The sequence below is a fragment of the Onychostoma macrolepis genome, chromosome 15, assembly GCF_012432095.1.
Source record: "Onychostoma macrolepis isolate SWU-2019 chromosome 15, ASM1243209v1, whole genome shotgun sequence".
In the NCBI taxonomy this organism is placed as follows: domain Eukaryota; kingdom Metazoa; phylum Chordata; class Actinopteri; order Cypriniformes; family Cyprinidae; genus Onychostoma; species Onychostoma macrolepis.
This window is the reverse complement of record NC_081169.1, coordinates 18978703-19001609: the sequence shown is the minus strand read 5'-3', so window position 1 is coordinate 19001609 and position 22907 is coordinate 18978703. Positions and strand designations below refer to the sequence as shown.

The 22907-nt window shown below is 38.5% G+C and overlaps 2 protein-coding genes and 1 long non-coding RNA gene across 7 annotated transcripts in view; 2 read left to right on the top strand and 1 right to left on the bottom strand.

The window, feature by feature from the left end:
- The window catches only part of polr1g (RNA polymerase I subunit G), a 4397-nt gene extending 2613 nt beyond the window's left edge, over positions 1-1784 (top strand). The window contains exon 3 of the mRNA XM_058799176.1: positions 586-1784. Coding sequence (XP_058655159.1) covers positions 586-1282 — 697 coding nt within the window. The 3' untranslated portion in view covers positions 1283-1784. The remainder of the gene's footprint in view (positions 1-585) is intronic.
- A 2093-nt stretch (positions 1785-3877) lies between these two features.
- Positions 3878-22907, top strand: part of LOC131554098 (uncharacterized) — a 28240-nt gene continuing 9210 nt past the window's right edge. Inside the window, exon 1 of the long non-coding RNA XR_009274332.1 lies at positions 3878-4027. This is a non-coding gene — a long non-coding RNA (uncharacterized LOC131554098). The remainder of the gene's footprint in view (positions 4028-22907) is intronic.
- Positions 18076-22907, bottom strand: part of nova2 (NOVA alternative splicing regulator 2) — a 58679-nt gene continuing 53847 nt past the window's right edge. For all 5 annotated transcript variants that reach the window (XM_058799171.1, XM_058799174.1, XM_058799172.1 and 2 more), the window contains one exon: positions 18076-22257. In XM_058799171.1, coding sequence (XP_058655154.1) covers positions 21235-22257 — 1023 coding nt within the window. In that variant the 3' untranslated portion in view covers positions 18076-21234. The remainder of the gene's footprint in view (positions 22258-22907) is intronic.

The following is a 22907-nucleotide window of genomic DNA, read 5'->3' as shown; positions in this document are numbered from 1 at the left end:
TATGTGTATATATATATATATATATATATATATATATATATATATGTAACTTTAAAATCTAATGTTTAATACATTTTAATTGTATTTTTGCAAGTAATATTTAATAATGCTTAAAATAATAATAGAAAATCTACAGGAGTCCTTTTACATTCTTTTAGAACTTTTTAACTTGGGTATTTATGTTTTCTAATTATTTTGAAAATATTGACAAGGTTCCCATGGTCATGGAAAACCTGGAAATATTACAGTTGGGAAATATCTAAATTATGATTGTCTTAAAAGTCACAGAACGCTCTACTGTGAATATAAATTCTTCTAGTCATGCTGTGCTTTGAAATATTTCCTTAGGTCGATATTGTTCTTTTTTAACTGCTCCTGTAGAACAAATAAAAGCTTCAAAAAAATTATGTCTGTCCTTTGACTGCTTGTGTGTCACTGGCTTAATAGTTTAAATGTATTAAATATACTGCAAGAAATCATCACTAAAATTATTTGTAAAATTCATACTAAAAATCAAAACCTTTTATTAAACTTTGCATAATTGAAATAATCAATTTAACAATCATTGTTTTGTGTCCTTTGCAGCTTTGAAAACCTCCAAGTTCCCTTATCAGGACTGGAAATGGTCCAGTCTTCTGGCGCGACCTCTCAGATCTACAGCGTCCTCAGCAGCAGAACGGCACCATCAGATCTCCATCTGCTCATTTCCAAAGAGAAACATCAGAAGCCTGTCCTCTGTTCCTCCGGTTTCAGTGGAGTCCTCAAGATCTCAGAGAGCTACGGAGACTGCAGTGAGAACCAAGGTCCCGTTCCCATCCCGGCCGCTCCAGCTCCATCCATCCCAGCTGGTCTCAGGCAACGTTTCCAGCCTTTTGGTAGTTCCATTGCAGCTCACGTGCAAGATGAACTCACCGTAGTCTCTCCAACTGTTCCCAAGAGAAACAGTCAGGAACCGATCGAGGGCGAGGAGCGGAAAAAGAAGAAAAAGAAAAAGAAAGACAAGAGGCAAGAGGACAGTGAAGCAGTTTTTATCAAAGAAGAACATACACAAATTGACTGTGATCAGTTAGGGTCATCTGAACTTAAGGAGGAAGAGCTGACAGAGGAAAGGAGGAGGAAGAAGAAAAAGGTCAAGAAAGAGAAGGAAAGACATAGTGAAGACATGGTTGATGCAAGTTTAATATATAAAACTGAGCCACTGGATCCTTCATGGAATGATGATTGCATTGACACCCCAGGGAAAACTAAAAAGAAGAAAAAGAAAAGTAGTCGACATGAGTAGACTGTCATAAGAACTAGGGATATTTTATCAGTTTGTCATGTTCACAAATGCTTACTGTGATATTTAACTGTCAAATACAATTGAAAAACTGTCTGTTTTAAAATAATTCAAGGTTTCTATGCAACATTCAGTATTACCTTATGCATTGATTCATTCTTCTACTTAAAATCTTTTTTTTTTTTTTTAATCGTTTTAATGTCATTCAAGCAACTGCACATGACATAGATGCTATTTTATGTAATAGACCTTAGTCAGGTTATATGCCATATAGAATATTTAATATTGAAAATGAGGGATAGACATACACTCGTTACAGTGGTACGCACTGTATAAATGTCCTTGACCATGTAATTTTCACAACTCACAGTTAACCCATTTAATCCCACCGGTCACGACAGTGACCGTAAAAAAGTGTTTAATTTATGAAACTCTAAAAACCATACCGACTGATGTTTTAGTGCACTTCCTGCAAATATGGAAAAAATAAAGGGTCTCAATTAAATATGTGCGGTTTCACATGATTAGTGCAAATAGTCACATGACCAGAACAGTTTATTTCCTGTTTACACCTTGAGATGATGATGGATGCATCAAAGCTCCAAAACGAAAGGCTAGTAAAGTATGTTAACATAAAGATATGACAAAGATTTTTGGTACACATTATCTTTAGGGTGTCTAGTATTAATATATGCATTCGCATATATTCAGTTTTGTTGAGTGTGGTCATAGAGTGAGTAACATGTTGATGGTCACAATAGTGACCAGTGGGATAACGGTGAACTTTATTTTACAATATAATCCAATGGCAGTTGCTAGTGAAAATGACAATAAAATGTTGCAATGACAAAATATTGCACTAAATTAAAAATTGAAATGTTAGAAAAAAATTACAATAATGATGTTGTAATACTCGTAGCATTGATATAAAAATTTGATGTTATATCTTATAAAAAAGTAACAATTTTGAAACGCGGTGATGGTTGAATTTTTTTTGTTTTTTATCTCAGTGTTCCTATCAATGTTGCATAAGGTTTTTTTTATATACATAATAATAACCCTAGAATGTGATCAAACGATTTAAAATAGCTGAGCTAAGATATAACCATTTTTATGACTGCAGAAATATGTGATTTCATTACTCACCATATCCCACCGGTCACTATTGTGACCGAGCATAAAACACAATTTTTCACACACTTTACCAAAAAAAAAGTCAAAAAATTATTATTGATTATTTCAAAGGGTTACTAATGACACATCATTTGGATATTTTCATGTCTGGGAAAAATTTGGGATTAAATGGGTTAATGTGAGGTTTTTTTATTTGTACTGAAATTTAAAAAAATATTTTCCCCCCAAAAAAGATGTTTTGTGAGCTGAACAAATGCTATGTTGTTAAACAACAGTACAATCCATTGAGTGCACTGTACTTTTGTCCCTTACAGCCTTGTTTTCATTTTTGTTAAAAAATTATGGTGCTTCCTTAACTAAGGTCTATACAGGCAAAAAAAATCACATCATTCATTCACTCACCTTTCCAAACCTGAATGATTTTATTCTGTGGAACATTAAAAGAATATATAGGATTTGACTTTGATTGTATTGACAAAAACCCCGAGCCCTGTTTGTGTTCCACAATAAGAATGAAAACTTTCATGTTTGGGGGCGAGCTCCGCGTTTCTGCGGTTGGCCGGTAGGTGGCGACAGAGCTCCCTCTGCCGGTGAGAACGCTGAAAGTCCGCCGCTTGTTCTGCACTGAGGTATGGTCATGTTTTCTAATGAGCACCGGCACGTTTACCGCCTGCAAATTCGGTTTCTCTGCCCCTCCCGCTGCGCACATGCAGGTAAAGCTCAACATCCCGGAGTCCAATGGGATCACATGAGGAATTTCACACAGGCGCTGCTTTCATCTGCGTTCATCGGGTATTTAAAGAACGTTGCACCTGCTGAAACTCTCAATGAGAACTTTTTGTGAATTAAACATGATATATCGTCACATAAACTATACACACAAAGTGAAGAACTTAAAACGCGTGGGTTATTTTATGCGCACCTGTTTCCAGCACCCACACTTCGCATCGTATGCCAAATATTTTCTGAGTTTGAGTCGCAGAAAGAAGAAGTGATTTGTCACCACCTGTGATTTTATCACAGAGGCGGGGACGGTAATCACGTCCGTGCAACTCGTTTGCCTTGTTTTTTATTTCCCATATAAACTCATCAATAATATTTTTTTCCCGCGATATGCCATAGGCGTTATGAGATGCTTGAACATTGCTGGGTGTCTGGTGAAGCAGATAAATAATTGAATGCAGTCTGAAGTTTGGAAGCAACGTGCTCAGACTGCAGAGCAAGGCGCGGGGTCCTATGCACCCTAAACCGATGCAAACGATAAGGTTTGGGTGGGGGGCGGGGATGGGGGTAATGATTTTTTAATTTTTAGCCAATCTCGTTTGTGCACACCCTCCCCCTTTTCACTGCAGCAATTCTTGTCTTTCTCCACTGTGGTGATCTCTCTCTCTCTCTCTCTCTCTCTCTCTCTCTCTCTCAGTGTTCAGAGTGCTCCGCGCGGCCTGCAGCATTTGGGGAGGGGGGGTTGGGGGAGTTACCATAGCAACGCGGACTTGCCAAGGACTACTGAGCCGCGCGCGGCGTTCGGAATGGGGTTCGATAGGTGCCTTCCCCCAATTAGAGAAGCACCAGAGTCCACCAGAATGCACAACATTTTCTTCACGTCAAGACGCGGTAGTCACTATTTCTACTTGATAAATCCTATTCAAGTGTTTGTTTGGGATCAATTACTGCACCAGAAACTTGTTTGCATACTAATGCGTTGACATGACTCACTCGAAGCAGTCGATTCCAAAATGTGTCATTGAGCCTCCTCTGCAGCAGCAAGGAATTCAGAGAGCTTTTCAGTGCAGTTTCACCTCGTTTACATTTCTGTAAACACCTTATTCTTGAACACGGAAGTATCCTAAGCCTATGGGCGAGACTTCTGGTTCATTAGCCACAGCAAGAAGAATAACGACAACGTGCAGAAAGTTAAAACTGTTTGCACTACAAACCAGTGTGCTCATAATTAAGATAATACATGAAAATAATATGGTAAGACACACTAATTTGCAATATCAAGCAGCAAAACAAGCTGTTTTGTACAACGAAAAATAGCTGGACGCTGAGGAGACTGGAAGCCAGACCCATAAAATTGACAAATGGCCTGCTCTTTTGGGAAAAATAAGGTGGTTGTTTATTTATTTAGTTATTTATTGTGTGGTTGGTTGTATTGATGAAGTCTGCAGGAATACAGTTGGATTCGGCTCCTGCATTGCATTAAAAGAGAATAATATAAGTGTGATTCTATTGTTGCAATGTGCACACTCAAATCAAGTCAGACATATGTCATAAAAGCAGCAGGTCTTTCAACTGGTTGCCATGACAACCACAATGCCATTTTTTTCCCTCATTGTTTCATTACCCACCTCTATGAATGTGTTCGTATGAGAGCACTCAGTGACTCGGTTTCTGTCACTGACCAAGATGTGCTGCCTGAAATATTGTTTTATTTTTATATAAAGAAGAAACAAAATCTACAAAGACCAGCGTTTCAAAACAACTTTTGGCTGGGATGATAAAGGCTGTAGTGGAGATCGGCCAAACTCAACAGATGCCTGTGCACATTGTGTCCTACAAATAAATATTTTGTTATATTTCTCTAATATAAATATATAGGCTCTGTGTGTGTGTGTGTGTGTGTGTGTGTGTGTGTGTGTGCGTGCATGTGTATAATATAAATATTTAAATATATATATATATATATATACATATATATATATATATATATATATTTATTTATTAATTATAACTTTTTTGCTGTTCTGAAGCGCCTACTGCAGCTGTGTTCTACAAATAAATATTTACATATATAACATATACAAATATATATAATATATCAATATACAAATACATAATATAGCTTATATACAATTTATTTATAAATTATTATTAATGCTTTTCTTTTTTGATTTCCAACTACTGCTGATGTGTCATATGGTTTTGTAGTTTGTGTGGTAAATGTTTTGTGTGAAATTGGGCAGTTACTAATGTTGTTGTTACTCTCATTGTAGTTTAAATAAAAACCAGAATATTTGTTGAAAATATGCCATTTTCTCTCTCTGCCCAAACGAAAACCCAACAAGCCTTATTTTGTCTGAGGCCAGGGTTCGTGGTGGCGACTGCATGACCCGTTAGGGTAGGCCGACACTGTCTCTGCCAGACATGCTGTGCTTCCATCTGTCCAAGGGTCACTTACTCCCCACCGGTGCCAAACGCATGCTTCCCTCTGCGCGACTCTGACATCTTCTCCGTTTCTGCCTCTTTTTCATGGCTTGTCGAGATAAAAGGGAGAGTGCAGATGGAAACTGGGTCACTAGAGCTTTTTATAACCTCATAGAATTGTTGTTAGATTTAACCTTCAGGTGCTAGCTGCTTTTGCTAAAACTGTGGAAACATGGGGGGAAGATGTTGGTAAAGTAGGCTAATTGGGAGCTGAGTCGAATTTGTGATTAAAATTAAACTGAGAGGATTTCCCTTTCTGTGTACAGAATTGTTGCTTAGACACACCTTGTCATTGCTTAGGGAGTGTGATTATTTTATTTTTTCTGTCATTTGTGTGAGTTTGGATATACAGTGTGTGTGTGTGTGTATATATATATATATATATATATACATACAAATATACTGTATGTATTATAATATATAGTATATAGTGTATATATATAATATCTTGACAGATTACATGTAATCAGTTACTACCCAGTTCTGTATATATAAATATATATATATATATATATATATATATATAGGCTTACGATATTTTTGGGAAAAGCAGCCCTGCATTGTGTGGACTGCACTGCATGTCAGAATATTACAGTAGGCCTATTTCAAAATAAAACCTTTTCAAAGCAGTCTAGAATAAAAACTTTTGGTTTCACTTTATTTTGATGGTCCCTTTAACACATTCTATTGACTATAAGTAATGTTGCACCTACATTTCTACTGACTCTCATTAGAGTGTTAGTAGTGTATTAGTAGACTGGTAGGGTTAGGGTTAGATTAAGCTGACACATTCTTGCAAAGTTACTTATAGTCAGTAGAATATCTGTTGGGATACCAACACAATATGGAGTTAGTAGATATGAAGCAGACAGTCTACTAATACTCTAATGAGAGATTGTTGACATGTAGTTGCAATATTACTTAGTGTCAACAGAATGTTCAAAAGGGACCATCAAAATAAAGTGTTACCAAACTTTTTTCCCCCCTGCATTTATTTGCTATTTTCATAACTTCGGAAAGCAAAAGACCAATTAGAAATAGCATTCGCAAACCTATTTCACTTCCGCAATATGATATATTTCAGAATTAAACAGGATATTCTACAAGAATAAAGGAATTTCAGAAATGAACTGAATTGTGAAAAGGCAGGATTTATCACTGTAATGGTATTTAACAACCGATTATACTGTTAACTATTGGCTGTTAACTGTTTTAGATAGGCTCCAACATTAGCCTAAATTAATATAAATGAACATCTGATTAATATTAACTAATAGGTAGTGATGTCAGCTGAAAGGGGCAGTTGTTGTATTTAGAAATGTGTGCCCAATCGAAATAGGAACCATTTCGATGTCATTTTGACTTTAAAAACAAGTGCACTCTTAAAAATAAAGGGTATTTTGCAGCAATGGAATTTGGAGAATCTGAAGAACCTTTTTCTGTTATAAAGAACCTTTTTTTGCAGTTCAACGGTTCTATGGATGTTAAAGGTTCTTCATGGAACCATTTAAATACCAATAATGAACCTTTATTTTTTATAGCGCAATGCTGGAAGTGTACTTTTAAGCATACTTTCATAAAGCTTATGCTGCCACTACTGATTATAAGCACTTGCATAAGATACTTTTGTTCCTTTTGATCAGCAAGCTGTGATATTACCGTCAATTGGATTTCCACAGTACTAAAATCCACCATAAAACCTACAGAACACACATACACACACCAGATTCAAGGGCACTCGTCTGCTCAAGAGCCTGGCGAATTGTTCCTCCTTTCAACTCACCATAAAATGTTCCTTCTGTGGTCTTTCAAAGTGCTGTGGCGAGTTGCTTAGAAAGGTCACAAGACGTGTATTCCATCCCCTTGTGGCTGAGTAAAAGAGATAAATGGCTCCCCTCGGCACTCGGCCTGTCTTCAGTGGGTGTTACCCTAGCGGCTGATGTCTTCCGGAGGACAGGAGTTGGGGAGGCGGGCTGTAGAGCAACATGTCACCTCAGTGTCAAAGATGTGATTATGTTTATTTAACACAACTGTTTCAAGTAAGTGTTTGAGTTTAAGAGCTCAGTTTATTTAAATGAGCTTTTAGGAAAATGAGATGCTGGAAGAAGTTCAATGCTGGATCTTCAGTGAGTCTTGGCTAAATACTGTATAGGCCTCTTACCAGAGACTTGAGTGTCCTCAATGAGAGTTTATCATCAGAGGACATACTGTGTTCAGTCAGAAGGCTCTGACCAGTTTCTATGGTGATTAAATAAAAGCTTGCCTTGTTGTGTGCTGTTTACAGTTGCGTTTATGGCTTTATTATAAATCTATATTTTATTTCAGTCTACTGGAAATGGCTATGTTGGTTTTATATCCTACAAATTGCACTAAAATACAATTTCAAACCCAGTCTGTTTAAACATTAAAGTTAAAGTGTGTCATTTTGTGCCAGTAACAACCAAATGGGACTGAAAAATAATGACTGTTTGAAAAGTCGTTTTTTCTCACTACACATATATATTTAAAAAAAATATATATATACACACACAATGCGCCGACAGACGAGACAGAGCAGGATACATTTGGTATGAAACAAAGTGTCAGCTTTCAAATTTTGTCATTTTGTAAGAAATTCAAACAATAAATACTGTTTTATGGCCCTTTAATGTGTTGTGACAGATCGCTGTAGCGCCCTCAGTTCAAGGGGCATGTCAAGCAATCATCTCTTCATCTTTACTATTAATAGTGAGAAATAAACATGAATGAACATCAGAAAGTATCTTGTTTCAACCACGGAAAAACGTCAATAAAATTTTAAGTTCAAGTCAACCAACGTTAATCTTCTCTATGGTCTAGTTAGTTTGCCGCAGAAAAATACAAGATTCAGCATTATAATTGGTCAGATCGCCTGTCAATCAAACTCCCTTCGAAGGGTCAAACTGCCATGTACATAATCACTGTACATAATTTTTCAAAAAATATTTTTTGATATACTTTATATTTTATTTATAAATATTGGGTATACTTTGTATTTTATTCATAATTTTATAGAAATATGTAATATATATATATTTTTATATCTATCTATCTATGAACTAATATCATGCATTATGAATTTTATCTGATATTTTTCCCCATTTGCTCATTTATTTGATTGTATTGCACATGATGCTGCAACAGAAAAAAAGTGACACACTTTACCTTATTAATAGTGGTTATTTTGTTTGGGTATGCACTTTGATATGTATTTCAGTTTACAGTTTTCTATCTAGTGCATTTCAGCAAGTCTTTTCTCACAAAGACTCTCTTCACAGACATGTGAAGATTTATCATTGCGTGCCAGGTGTCTCGCACCGTCAACCTACACAGAAAGCATGGAGAAATTTATACAAGAACTAAGACGTTTCTTATTTTATCTCGCGTCTTGGGAGCATAAATTGTTGTCTTCATTGTGCTTCAGTCATATCTGTGGCAAGCAGTGACCCAATTAAGCCCCTCAGAGGTGTGAAGTTGCAGTTGCGCAGACAGACTCTAACTTGTGCATTTATATCCCTCATTAGCCCAGCAGAGTTCATCAGCGCTAACGTACATCACCTATGAAAGACTTTGGAGATAGACTTACATGTACAGTACCAAAGCTAATTACAGATAAAAGCAAGAATTCATGGATAATTATTAAAAAAAAAATGCACACTTGAAAGATAAGGAAAGCGTGACCTATATAAGGTTCACTCCACTGTAATTTGTCATAAGAATAGCTTAGGCCTCAGCAATATACTGTAAAAAAACATATTTATTAAAGCATATGCTCATGAACAAAAAGAAAAGAAACAACAACTGCAGAAATGCAGAACATATCATATGTACCATAAAATTGATAAAAACAAATCACTGTACACGCTACAGTGCTTTAAAATCACAGCTTTGCATTGCAACTTTCTTAATTTATTTCTTTATCTTATGTACATATAGTCATAAAACACTGATGTTAAAAGTTATTCTTTATATTACGAACGAACTCTAGGATAATTTATCAGCTTCATTTGTTAGAAATATTACAACAGCAAGAAACAAAAAAACCATACAAAACTATTACAATCATTTTCAGTGTTTTTGTGTTGACCGATGAAACCAGTTTGAATTGAGTGAAATGGAACTGGGTGGATATTTTGGTCTGTCAAAAACAAATGCAGGCATTCCCACTTAAGGAAATGTTATACTCTTTAAGTAAAGAAAAGGAGAGGAAAATTAAATTAGAATATAGAGTTTAAATCTGGCCTTTTATGACTCAAGGATGAAGTTTACTTTCACAGTAAAGAGAAAGTGTTTTCTTGATTTAAATTGCACTTTTTAAACACAAACAATCTGAGAAAAAATGTCTTATAAATGTACATTAATTAGAGTGATGTATCAATTGTTTTTGTCAATTTTGTACTATTTTGTCAAAATACATTGAATACATCTTGTTGCAACATTCAAACAAATATATCAAAGCCATAAAAAGGTAGCTTATAAAGTTTTGAACATTATTGCTGATCAAAGGACATATTCTTATGGACCACCAACTGATTTGGTTTCATCTTAGGAACAGTATCTATGGTCAGATTTGTACATTGAAGACTAGCATTAGTCGGTTGATATATTCACATGTACACAAAGTAATCTGAGGACAAAGTGATTTTCTCCTGCGACTCAGATTGCTGACTTTCGTTTTATAGTCTTCCTGTGGGCCAGATTTCACCTCGCTTTGACGTGACAGCTACTCTCTGTATCAGCACAAGCCTTCATGTATTCGAGACGCACTAGCTTTAAATCGATTAGACTGCGCCGCACTGACTGAACCTGTATCCTAGCTGTTTTTAAAGAGTCAGCCCTATTAAAAGTAGAGATTTCATGCTGAATTCATGCTGTTCACTTCAGCACCACTGCACACACAGAAACCTGTTGTGAAGCTGAGGAAACAAGAGGGACAGCACTGTTCATTTATAACTGCGGCTCATGCATTCCTGAGGCCTGTTTGCAGCCAGAAAGCTGTTGCTCAAACTGCAAATCAAAATGATTTACGCTTGCACATTCGTAGAGACAGATGTTGTCATTTTTTCAGTCTTCAACTTTTTTTCTGCATATAATTGCAATTTATAAAGATGCATCTGTAGGAAGGTGGTACTTTAGTAATTTTATATACAAATCTACCAATGTACAGTGGCCCCAAAAATTGTAAGCCCAGTTAAAATGGATGAAAAATGGCAAACAAAATAATCAATTTATTAAATATATATATATATATATATATATATATATATATATATATATTTCAAATGTAAAACTGATATATTAGTTATATTTCAAAAATTTTGTAATAGTTATATTAATATAATTTATATTTGGAATATTTAAATATAATGTGTGTGTGTGTGTGTGTGTGTGTGTGTATACGTATATATATATATTTGTATCAAGCCACTGCATTAAGGAAGAAAATATCAATTTTAATAAAAATATTATATATATCAAACGAAATCAGAATTAATTTAAATAAATTAATTTGAATGTAACTTCATATATATATACACACACACACACACATATACATATATATATATATATATATTCATTTGTAAAAACAGATAACTCTGTTTTTAACAATTTTCAAAAATCATGTTTCTTCAAAAATCATGTTTCTTCATTGTGCATTCCAATTAATCTCAATCAAACTGCAGTTGGGTTATTTTGATTAAGTAAAAATAACTTTAAAAATACAGCTAATGAACACAATAAAAACATGATAATAAAAACATGATTTTTGAAAGTTATCTGTTTTTGCAAATAAACTATATATATATATATATATATGTGTGTGTGTGTGTGTGTATATATATATAAAACTAATGTAATGAAATTCATACATTTTAAATGTCCAAATACTTTTTAGGGCCAATGTGACTAATCTGACTTAAAAAGGAGTGACAGATAGTGTTCAGCAAATTCACATACAGTATTGAAGGTAAATGCAAAGACAGTCCATCTTAATAAAAACAGCTGAGAGTGGCCGACACGATCTCAGGACAGAGTACTGCTCGTTCTCCCTTGAAAAGTGCTGGACTAAGGACTGGAGATCTTTGCACATGTTCCACAGGTCTGCTTTCCAACTCAAGGGATTTATGAGAGCTGAGAGCATATTCTTGTCTGCTTCTTGCTCTCTCTCTTACTCCTTTTACGCCCCCTCCGAGGAGAGAAGGAGGGCAGAAACAGTTAGGCTTGCTTTCTGGAACAGCTGGGCTGAAACGAGGAAAAGCCTGTTGGGTTTGAGGTGAGGGGAAGGAACCGAGCTGGAGCGAGGGAAAATCAATCATGGCCTAAGGCTGGTAAAGGTGCACAATTAGCGAGATTGGATACATTTGAAATGATGGAGCTTCAGCTACACCAGCTCACCATTCCCAGTGGAGACAGAGAGAGCGAGTGATGATTCCACTTGAAAGACCTAATTATTCTTCATGACAGTTTCCATGTTAAAAAGGAGCTCGGAGCTTTGGGCCGAGTTATGGATGCAGATATAGATATCACAGGATTGTGGCTAGATTGTGAAATCGCTACTTATGCATGACGGAAACATTCCTATGTATGATTTTTACCAGAGTGACTCAGTATATCCATCCGGGACTTCTAGAAGCTGCCTTTTTTTTTTTTTTTTTTTAAATCGTGCACCGAATTATTGCAAAACATTCTATTAGAATTGAACGCTGTGTTTAAAAGACCATCACTAAAAAATATCCGTTTTGTCTGAACACTGGAGATACTTCTTTAGTGTATGGTTGGTTTGGTGAGACAGATTTTAAATCATGCGGTGAATGTTAATTTCCCTGGGGTCTCCACCACAGATCAATGTGCTGGAAGCCAACATGAGGACCGGTCAACCTCTCTGACCGATGGCTATATTGGGATTTTCCACGGTGCTTTTAGCTGGTGTTGGCTTTGGAGACATGTTGGGAAGGTGAAGGTGGTTTTTGCAGGTTGGATGAATTAGTGCACAGAAAAAGTGGTGGATGACAATGATCAAGAGACTTTATCATGTTTTTCAACTCATCTTGAATTGACTTCATCCTGAAACCACATGCATTAATAGCAAAAACGACCAAGCATGTGATGGCAAATTACATTGTGTTACATCACACACGCTGCATTTGCATATCAGTCACACTCAAGACACCCGTACGAATATGATTGACTTATGACTTATTTCACTGATGCACTATTTAAAATGTTTTCTTACTAGCTTTAGTTAAATATTTAAACACTAACATGTAGATGCCAGTTCCATTAAAACATCCACGTGATGGATTTCATTTTCATATATTAAATAAGGGTAAAATCTGTAAATATAAAACCAAAATTGATACTTTTCCCCCTCATGTAACTTACCTCATGAGCTTTACAGTCGGGTGTTGTAAGTGGCCCTTCAAACTCTACCCATGTGTCCCTGATACTTCCAGTACATCCTTTATTTTCACTGTCACCATATACAAATATGAACAAATTCTATACAGTAACGCAATCACATGAATTTTTTTTCTTTTCGGACCGCAGTCCGGTACCTTTCTCCAAGATATGTGAGATGAACACTGACATCAATGTAGTTTATTATTAGCAACTAAACGTAGCTCTAACTTTACACTGTACCAGCCATTCTGACATTTAAAAAAATGTAAGTCATTGCAAAAAAGAGGAACATGCAATGTTTCCAAAATGCCTCAGTTAACACATAACTCCATGTCACATAGAAATTATCATTTAAAATGAAGTCACTTCGAAATGACGTAATTATTAAAGAATTGTCTTTGAAACTCCTACACATTCTTTCAACAGCGTTGGTCTCGTTAAGTTGTAAACATTACAGCATTTTGCTTGCTCCTTTAATTGGGTGCATATCATTCTGTTGTTGTTGTTGTTGTTGTTGTCGTTTTTTTTTTTTTTCTTGAAGAAGACTTGATAAGCGATCGTACATGGTAAATTGTCTTTGGGCTCCTTAAAAAAAGCTTGAGGGAGAGCTGGGTTGCGGTTCTGTGAGTTCACAGAGTAAGGTAGATTACGTAAACACCCTGAGAGTCACTTGTCTGTTTTTTCTTTTTTTTTTTTCTTTTTTTTAACTTTTTTTTTAATTAGCAATAATTTAATCATTTGGGCCTGGCCCCGGCAGCCGGTAAGGGATGGTGGCGGATCATGAGCGGAGGGCGAGTTGACTGGCAACTGCCTCCTCTGCAGGCATGAGAACAGAGTTAATGTGGGTCTGGTCGAGTAGTATGTTATCGATGGAGAACATCACATGGCGTGGGAGGTGCGTGGCGAGGGAATGGCTCGTAAGGGGGGGAGGGTAAAGGTAGTGGTGGAAAGTGGTTGGCAAACGGAGGAGGGGGAGTTATGAACGATCAAAATCAACTAGGCTTACATGATGGGATTGAGCTATAACATCAGCAGGTTCCATTGGTAAATGGAAACCCAACAGATTTTAGCTTTAGGTGGACAGAAGACATAACACCCACCCGGCCAAGCCTCTCACAAGCAGTCGCATTCGTTCATTCGTTCGTTCGTTCGTTCGCTTGCATCACTCACGCAGCATGGCCCCTCCCCCAAGACCGAGCACATGGTTTCAGGCACGAACTTGCAATGTGTTATTTGATGAAACTGAGTGTAGTGGGAGGTGAAGAATAAGACAACAGAAGACAGGTGATGGTAAAATGAACATTTATAATGACTGCTGTTGCTGTCGGAAAATAATAACCCTTAAATAAAAAAGAAAAAGAGAAAAAGAAAAGGAACGACTTAATAGATATTAGCACTAAATTGCTGACTTCACTGGTAATCCACAAGTCAAGAAACACAACTCACTATTTTTTGTACAAACACAATGCTACAGTTACATTAAATATTTAATACTTTTTTAAGTCAGTTAATGGATGATGTTAAAAGAAACCACTAAAATACTAAAAACAAAACAGTAATTCATCTTTCCAGTCATTCCCTTTTGTCTAGTTTCTTGATGCCATTTATTAATAGTGTATAGTAGTTTGAAAATAAATAAGCTCATGAAGGGTTATCAGAAAACAAAGCTGGCAGCATAGAAACATTAGATGTGGAGCTCAAGCATGGTTGAGACGCATGAAAATGATCGTTCGGCATCACAGAGAAACAATTTCGTCTCGTGAACAGATGCTGCAATGGTCAAGACACCTAATCGACACGTATCACAATTTACACTCGACACGTCTGATATGTACAATGAGATTAGCAACTACCATCAGTTCAAGTATGAAACCTACACTAATCTTAGTCTACCTTGGCGTTTAGCAGTGATTATGCATTATGTGGAGGGGCCGGATCTGGATTTTGACCAGCTGATGGTCTCGGTACTGCGCACGTGGCTCTATAACCACCATGTTTAATTGTTGATCGCAGTACCGAATCGTTCTTTCTTGGAGCTGCTTTAGTTTAGTTTAGTTCAACTTCCTATCGGTGGCTCGTAGGAGCACTCCACAAAAGCGATTTTATGCTGCCAGCCCCATTACGTTGAACACGTTTCTGGTTACAGTTCAACCAAATCTGACAGATATTTACAATGAGAGAAAATAATGAAATTGTGGAGGAAACAGTTTGGATCTTATTGATTTTTTTTCTTTCTTTTGTGTGTCTTTTTTATTATTATGATTTTTTCGTCCCCAATGATGACTTAAAAAAAGAGAAATAAATCCAATCATCTCAACTAGAATTGCACAGTCTCAAAAAGGTTTGGAGATGGAATGGAGATTTTAAGTCCAAACAGTTGATGAACATAGAAGGGGAGGAAGAAGGTCAATAAAGTTCATGAGGGGTGAGAAGTTCAAAGTTCAGAAGACAGAAGATGGCTGCACGGCTGACGTTTACACACTCCTCAGCTTTTTTGAGCATGTTTTTATGCTAAAGGAACAAAAAGAAACCTGCCATTAAAATGGATTTTTTTTTTCTTTGCTTGCGCTTAATGTTTTCCATCAAGAAAATCAAATGGAGAGACTCGGGGGTGAGGAGAGTGACAGTGCCCCCCAACATTATGGCACACAATCAGTGATGTCCTGGAGGTTGAAGAGATGACAGAATTAGGAAAAGCAGTTTATGAGAGGTAGCCAGCCGTGTTTTTACCGTGTTAATCCAGGTCTTGCTTTTACTGCTCGCTTTTTGGGTAATGTTGAGGCGTCATGACTGACATCATGTTATGGAGAAACATGCTGGCTTCATGGGTGCGTCCAATGGATGTCCAACATACAAGAGAACTCAAAAAGTTTGGAATGGTACTGTTTTTGTTTGGCACTCAGGAGAAAGTCTGGGAGGGTGTGAGGGGGAGGTCGGCAGAAGAGTGGGGAGTGGTTGGAAAAAAGGGGAGCAGTGAAAGTGCAAAAGGGAGAAAAAGGGAGAGTAAACAGGATACATATGAATGACATTTTTGTTATACTTGGTCTAGGTTAGAGAGTGTCGTACAAATAAAAACAGGAAAATAAAAAAGAGAACAGAACAGTGATATGACAAATGTATTCTAACATTGCTGGTGCTTCAATGGGTACGAGCTCAAGAGTGACCCCGGGCTGTTGTCTTCTGATGGCGTGGGGTGGAGGGTTGGACTGGGGGGGCGCGTGGGGTTTGGGAAGAGCGACGAGCTCTAGCCGTGCGCCCACATAAAAGCAATGACCTTCTCGACATCAGCTAAACCATAAGTTTGCATTCATCTCGACTGCACAAAAACACAACTGCGCCGTCTGTCTCATCTACGCATGAAAACATAGCAACCATGACTAAGCACAGTGCAATTTTGACGTTGAAATTGAGAGCGAGAGAGAAAAAAAACAATATTCATGATATCAGACATGCCCTTTTTGGCACTTATTATCATTAATAGTAATAATAAAAAACACTGTCAAAATAACGATTTCTGTAAAAACTATTCTGCCATTTTTGGTCAGCTTCGAACATCTGAACAATGCTTTCTCATGCAAACAGTAGTGCCGCATCATTGCGTTATGACGTCATCGGGAAGTCCCGCCCCTTTCCTTTATTCTTGGAGGTCTGAGGTAAAGGATTCAAGCAGTTTAGCGGACACAGGGCTGCTCTTATCTGGGGTGGCGTGAAGCATAAGAGAAGTATAAAGTGCATATTCTCGCGAGAATGGGTCAAGCTTAATGTGCAGTGATGGCAGAACAAGCTAAAGAACAGAAGCCTAATGATGTTAGTACTGACACAGCAAACACAAGCCCTAAAATCATGATCGAAAGAGTGATATGCAAACTTATGTAGTGGTGAATACATTCACGGCCATGTTAATGTCGCTAAATTAACCCTCCATTACCCAACTTTTCCCATTGTTTTTCTTAGAAATTATCACAAAACATTGATAAGTCTGTACAAAATGAGTGCTATAGTTAATGACGCTGAATATGACCATGACTATGAATGGATTTGGTTTCTGTGGCCTAGTTTTCATGGACAACAAAAACTCCAGCTTGGTCTTAGCAAAACTAAAAATAAAAAGGTAAAAATGTGAAAAAGCTAATTTAATAGCTCGAACTGTTGTTGCCATGCAAAGATTTGTCCTCAAAATGAATGCACATTGCCTAATTGTTTTTTTGTACGATTTTTTGTCTTCACTTTTTTTTTTAAATCCACGCTTCACTTGGTATCATGCAATATCGACGTGCAAAAAAGATAACATCTATCTTCACAAAATACATTTTCAGAACTATAAAAGGCTGACTTAAGAATGCTGATAACTTATAAAACTTTAACCATGCTAAGCTAACTCGGCAGTCTTCTAGCCCCAGGGGATGTGTGTCAACGGCCACATGGCACCCTGCTTTTGTTTGGCCTACGAGATGAATCCCACCCTTCTTTTTTAACAAGGACTAGTTAGTTTAAGTGGGCAGAAAACTCACAACCTTATAGTGCTAATGTCTATTTTTTGCTTCTCTAGTCACTTTACCCCCGCTAGTTATATCTTAACTGTGGCTTGTTTGGCACTTTTCACATTTTTTTTTCTTTTTTTAAATTACAAAAGTATGTCTGCTCTTAACTAATGGTGTTTAAATCACATTTAAATCTGTAAAGATCTATTTTGGCACAGGTTTATTTAATCCATTGATATAGCAATTATTTCATTATCAATGTAGCATTTAGTTAGACCTCTTACAACTACCACATCCTGCTAAATGACTGACCAGATATGTTTTTTAATCTTAAATTTTAGTACATCACTTATTCAATAGCAGCATCTTCACAACTTAAAAAATAGTATATGCAAATCTACTCAACATCTAGGTAAATCCAAAGCTCCTACACAGACAGAATAAAAGGACAAGACATGACAACATGCTACTACGTATATTGCTTTCAGTACTCATCACATTTGATCTATTTTCCCAGTTACTAACAAAAAAACTAAACGAAAAAGATAACCCCCATATGTACTTTCAGTACTGAATACAAAAACAACAAAACAGAAAGCTGCTCCTTGACACTATGTTGGCACCTTTTATAGTTTTCACATTAAATTGTCACAGTAATATCTTGCTTTTTATGTGTCTTAAATCAAACGGTGATGTAACCGTTTTTTTAAACAAGAAAAAAAATTATCTGGGGGATCTACCGAGACTCGTTCAAGCTCTGAAGTGTCTGATGAAGTACTGCATCATGGGTAAAACCGAATGCACAGATGCACTCTAAAATGCGGAGGCGCTCGATTGCCATCGCTTCCTCGTCTTGAACTTCAAATCTGAACTATTACGTCCTATTGTTTGAAAATTGCACCGACAAAAACGTGCAACTATCTTACAGTAAAGTACCTGGAGTCATTGCTGTTTCAGACCTCCTCACCTTGGGCGCAACTGCTATACACATTCATATTTATCCAAACTTATCACCTTTACACGCATTTACACACACATGCACACCATACAAACACATGGATGGCTCGTAATAAGTCCCTTTTTCAAGGTGTGATGTGCGCAATTGTGATCTACTGCAAGCTTCTAGTTCTACTCTGTAGGCGCATCTTCCCTTTCGCATCGTCATTGTTTCGTGAAAGGGCAAGCAGACATGCACTGTTACACCAGACATCGCCACCCATGGAGAGATGTGAGAGAAAAGGGGGTCTCTGGGTTGATGTGTCAGAATGGGGGTGCACGAAGGTAAAAAGGGGTGTTGAGAAGAGGTGAGGGGAGGTGATGGTTTTTAGATGAGAATAAAGAAGCCTCCTTACCAATCGGTTCAGATTTACTCTCCCTGGTGCTCCAATAACAAAGGAGAGGAAAAAATGACAACTTTAGTCATTGGGAGAGAGAGCACAAACTCTGTCTTTTTCTGTTGGTCTAATTCTTCTTTGGGAAATGCTCTCTGTGATAAAGTCTTGGTAATACGGAGCAGTTTGGTATTTTTAAGCTCATTCCAGCCGGTAAAGAATCAATATGTTGTCGTTTAGACACAGAATCATTTTGGAGGACACCTAGAGTTTAAACGTACAGAATATACCATCCTCTGCCCCTTCACGATAAATATACACGGTCAGCTGGCGGGTAGTTAGTGCACACTTGGAAAGTTAAGGTTGGATACTGCAACATGATGCCAAAAAACTGGTCCGAAGAGTCTGACCTCAACCTAACAAACCATCCAGGCTTCCTTTACACCCTACGGTAAGCGATACCTTGACTCCATGTAGGTTGTTATAAATATGAGACGTTCCACATGAGTACATTCCATCATGGTGATGCATTGATACAATAACGATATAGAAACCCTGACTTTTTTTGGCCTTCCATCACGGCCTCCACACTTCACAGTGCATTAAGACGAAATTCAGTGTACTCAGATTCAAAACAAAAAGGAAATAGGACCTTATTAGCAGCACATACGTCGCACATGGGTATTTCAGATCTGCACAAGATGATCTTCACACGGGCAGCCCGTTCTAGAATTTGATTCACTGGTGACTCGGGATGTATATTTAAAAAAACTGTCATAGAATAGACAACCTGGGACTTCCATGTTACCGAGCAGCCTGTGCAGATCAGAATTTGTTCGTAGTCGTTCAGTAGTATGTTGTTCATGAAACGCCTCAGAGCTCTGAGGGCCAATTTCTGATTTGATATGGAATATCTACGCAAATTTTCCAGCAGATTTGCGCAGATATTCAACTGCAGCGGCTCAAAGTGCACAATCTCTCACGCTGCAGAGGGGCAGCGTAGAGTAAAGATGGGGATATGTTTTGGGACGTTACAGAAAAGGATTGGCTTTCATATAAAGTCGTATTCTGACACTCCCTTGGACTTGTGCAAAGACCTACATTCTCATTCAGTAGATATGTGAATAAATTGTCTAGTCCCACTGTGATTTCAAGTCTGCGTATGTTTAGTTGCATTTTCAGCATTTAAATCTGGTAATAGTTTGCTGAGTGTGTGTGTGTGTGTGTGTGTGTGTGTTTTGTATTAATATCACTGTACAGTACATCTGCCCCTATTCTCTCTGTTGGTGCCGACGGTGCAGTTATCACTGGACGTTAAATAAGACATATTACATGGACACACGATTCAATCTACTTAAATAAAAAACTAAATCCAAAATATTGTCTTTACATTCATGTCAACCTGAATTCACAGATTAAGAAAAACAAAAGGAAATACCTCAGTCCTTATGGGTGAAATCATATTAATAAATAACGTTGATGGTGATGATAATTTGTAATAATAATAATAGTAGTAGTAATAATAATAATAATGATAATAGTATTTGTATAAACATCAGACCTCAAATCCCATAGACGAATGCCACAATTTTCTAGGAGCTCTGGTACGAAAGATTCAGGTGCGTTTTGCGTTCTGGCCTATGTCCGCAACATGATCTACAAGCTTCCCTTATGCTAACAACATCTGTAGTGGCATGCACCTGGTCCAACTGGAACCCCAGGTCAATGTCTAGTGGCGCTGAGAGACCCTGCAGCAGCCTCGCATCCCCTGCCCTATCCTGCCCGGCGCGGGGCAGGGTCGGGCTGGCTGGGATCGGGAGGGCTGGGGCGAGGGGGGCTGGGGTGGGGTATGGGGTGTCACAGACTGGGGGGGATATATAATCAGTCTCAGGCCCTCTTAAAGAGAAGGCATGGGTGAAAGGGTGGGAGTTAAACTAAGGACTAAAAAATTAAAGAACAAAAATCTGTCAGCTAGGAGGGGATGGGGGTGGGGAAAGGGCCGATTCCTGGGATTGCTCCACCCCATTGTCCCCCATCCGACCACCTTGCCCACCTGCTGGGAACTGCAGCGCGGCAGCATGCCAGGTTGAAATGCCATTCACTGCTGTCCAGAAAATGCACAAAAAAAACAAACAAAAAAACAAAACAAAATCAACCAATAAAAATCCAGAACTTAAGGATTAAACCCATATTTACATTTTACACATTTTTTTTTTCAAATTTTCCACTTTGAGAGGAATTCTATCCATCTTTTTTTTTTTAATACTGAGATTTTTCCAACAAAGAATGTGGCCGATTTTCGTTGATATTCGCGCCCTCCATCTTTCTCTGTATCTTCCCCATCCCCCACTCTTTTTCTCTCCTTTTTTCATACTCCCTGTTTTTAGCCCACCTTCTGCGGATTGGTGGCCCTCACACCCTGCTCGTATGTGATTCGCTGGCTGATAAGATATTGGGCTGCCTGTGTGGCGGCTGGCGATCCGGTAATGGTAACTTTACGGTTTCTGGTGCCAGGAACAAACTCTCCCTTTTTGGAGATCTGAATGCGGGCTCCCGTCAGTTCTTGGTACTCCACAAGCGTTTTGCCTCCCTTCCCCAAAATTGCACCCACCAAGTTCTCCGGCACCGCAATCTCCACCACATCTTTGGCCCCCTCGGTCAGCTTCTCGGTGGCCAGCAGGGAGCTCGCCATCAGTGGGGAAGCGGCGCTCAGGTAGCCGTTGGTGGCTCCGGTGGCAGCGGCAAGAGATCCTAGCGTGAAGCCTCCCAGGCTGGTCGCCGGATGGCCTGAGCTGGTGGATGCGTCGTTGGCGTAGGAGGCTAGCAGGTTGGCGGCCGCAGCTGCGGCAGGGTTGGCGCTTGCGGCCACAGCGGCGAGGACTCCTGAGGCAGCCGCAGGGTTGAGCCCTAGGCCCAGGGAGTTGGTATTGTATCCGTAGCTGGCTAACGTGTTCAGCGCGGATGTGATAGCCAGCAGGTCGTTCCCTGAGAAGCTGGACATGGTGGTGGGGAAAGCGCCCACTCCAGCTAGACTGGCCTGCCCTAGGAGACTGGAGGCCGTGGCCGCCGCCGCCGCCGCAGCAGCCGGCATCACCTCCGCCGAATTGGCGTATGGGGAACCGGTGGGGTTGGAGTTGGCCACAGGGCCAGAGATGTTGGAGTAGCTGATGTTCAGACAGCTGCTGCTCTGTGGGTCCTCCTGGATCTTCTGCACAATGATCTCCACGGCCTTGCGGTTCTGCTCAGGCTCCCCGCTGATGGTGACAACGCGTTCCTGCAGGTTGATGCCTTCGGGTTTCTGTGAGAGCTGGACCCATGCGCCAGATTGCTCCATGACGGCCTTCACCGTGGCTCCACCCTTGCCAATGATCAGCCCTGCCGTGCTGTTGGGCACTATGAGCTTGGCCTGAAGAGAACATAAGCAGAGAGGCCGGTGTCAGTTAATGAGTCACTCTCCAGCACTCTTGTGCTAGTTAAGCATGCACCATTTTTTTTCAGTTTTGGGATTTACAAGTAGGAAGAATGTTTTTTTATCCACTGGGAGCCCATTAGTGGCAGCACAACCAGTGTCTTTGAACACAAACAACTATTTTTTCAGCAACTGCACCCATATGTATTGAAAACCAAAGGCTGGACTTTTTACAGCAATTACTTTGTTTCAAGTTGCCTTTTTATCTATTAAACCGCAAATCAAGTTACATCTAACAGATGAGTTTAATCTGGTAATTTAGCGGCACAGCAGCGTAGTGTTCTCAGAGAGTAAGTTTTAGACAATGTCTGTAAAAAACAATTTCCTCATTGATAGAGGGAAGAAAAGTGTAAACAGTGGTTACCATGGTTTCTTCCCTAACTTAGACTGGCTCGCTCCTCTGATCAAGCAGTGACTCATGCTGGTACTTTTTTACCAAAGCTTCACACAGAACATACTGATCTTGTTAAAATGTTGCTAAAAGCACTGTTGCTAAATGTGTTCATTTAGATATCTTTACTAAAAGTATTTGAATATGTAAGCAGTTTACATATCATGTTCCCAAGTTAAAAGTTATGTGAATGTAT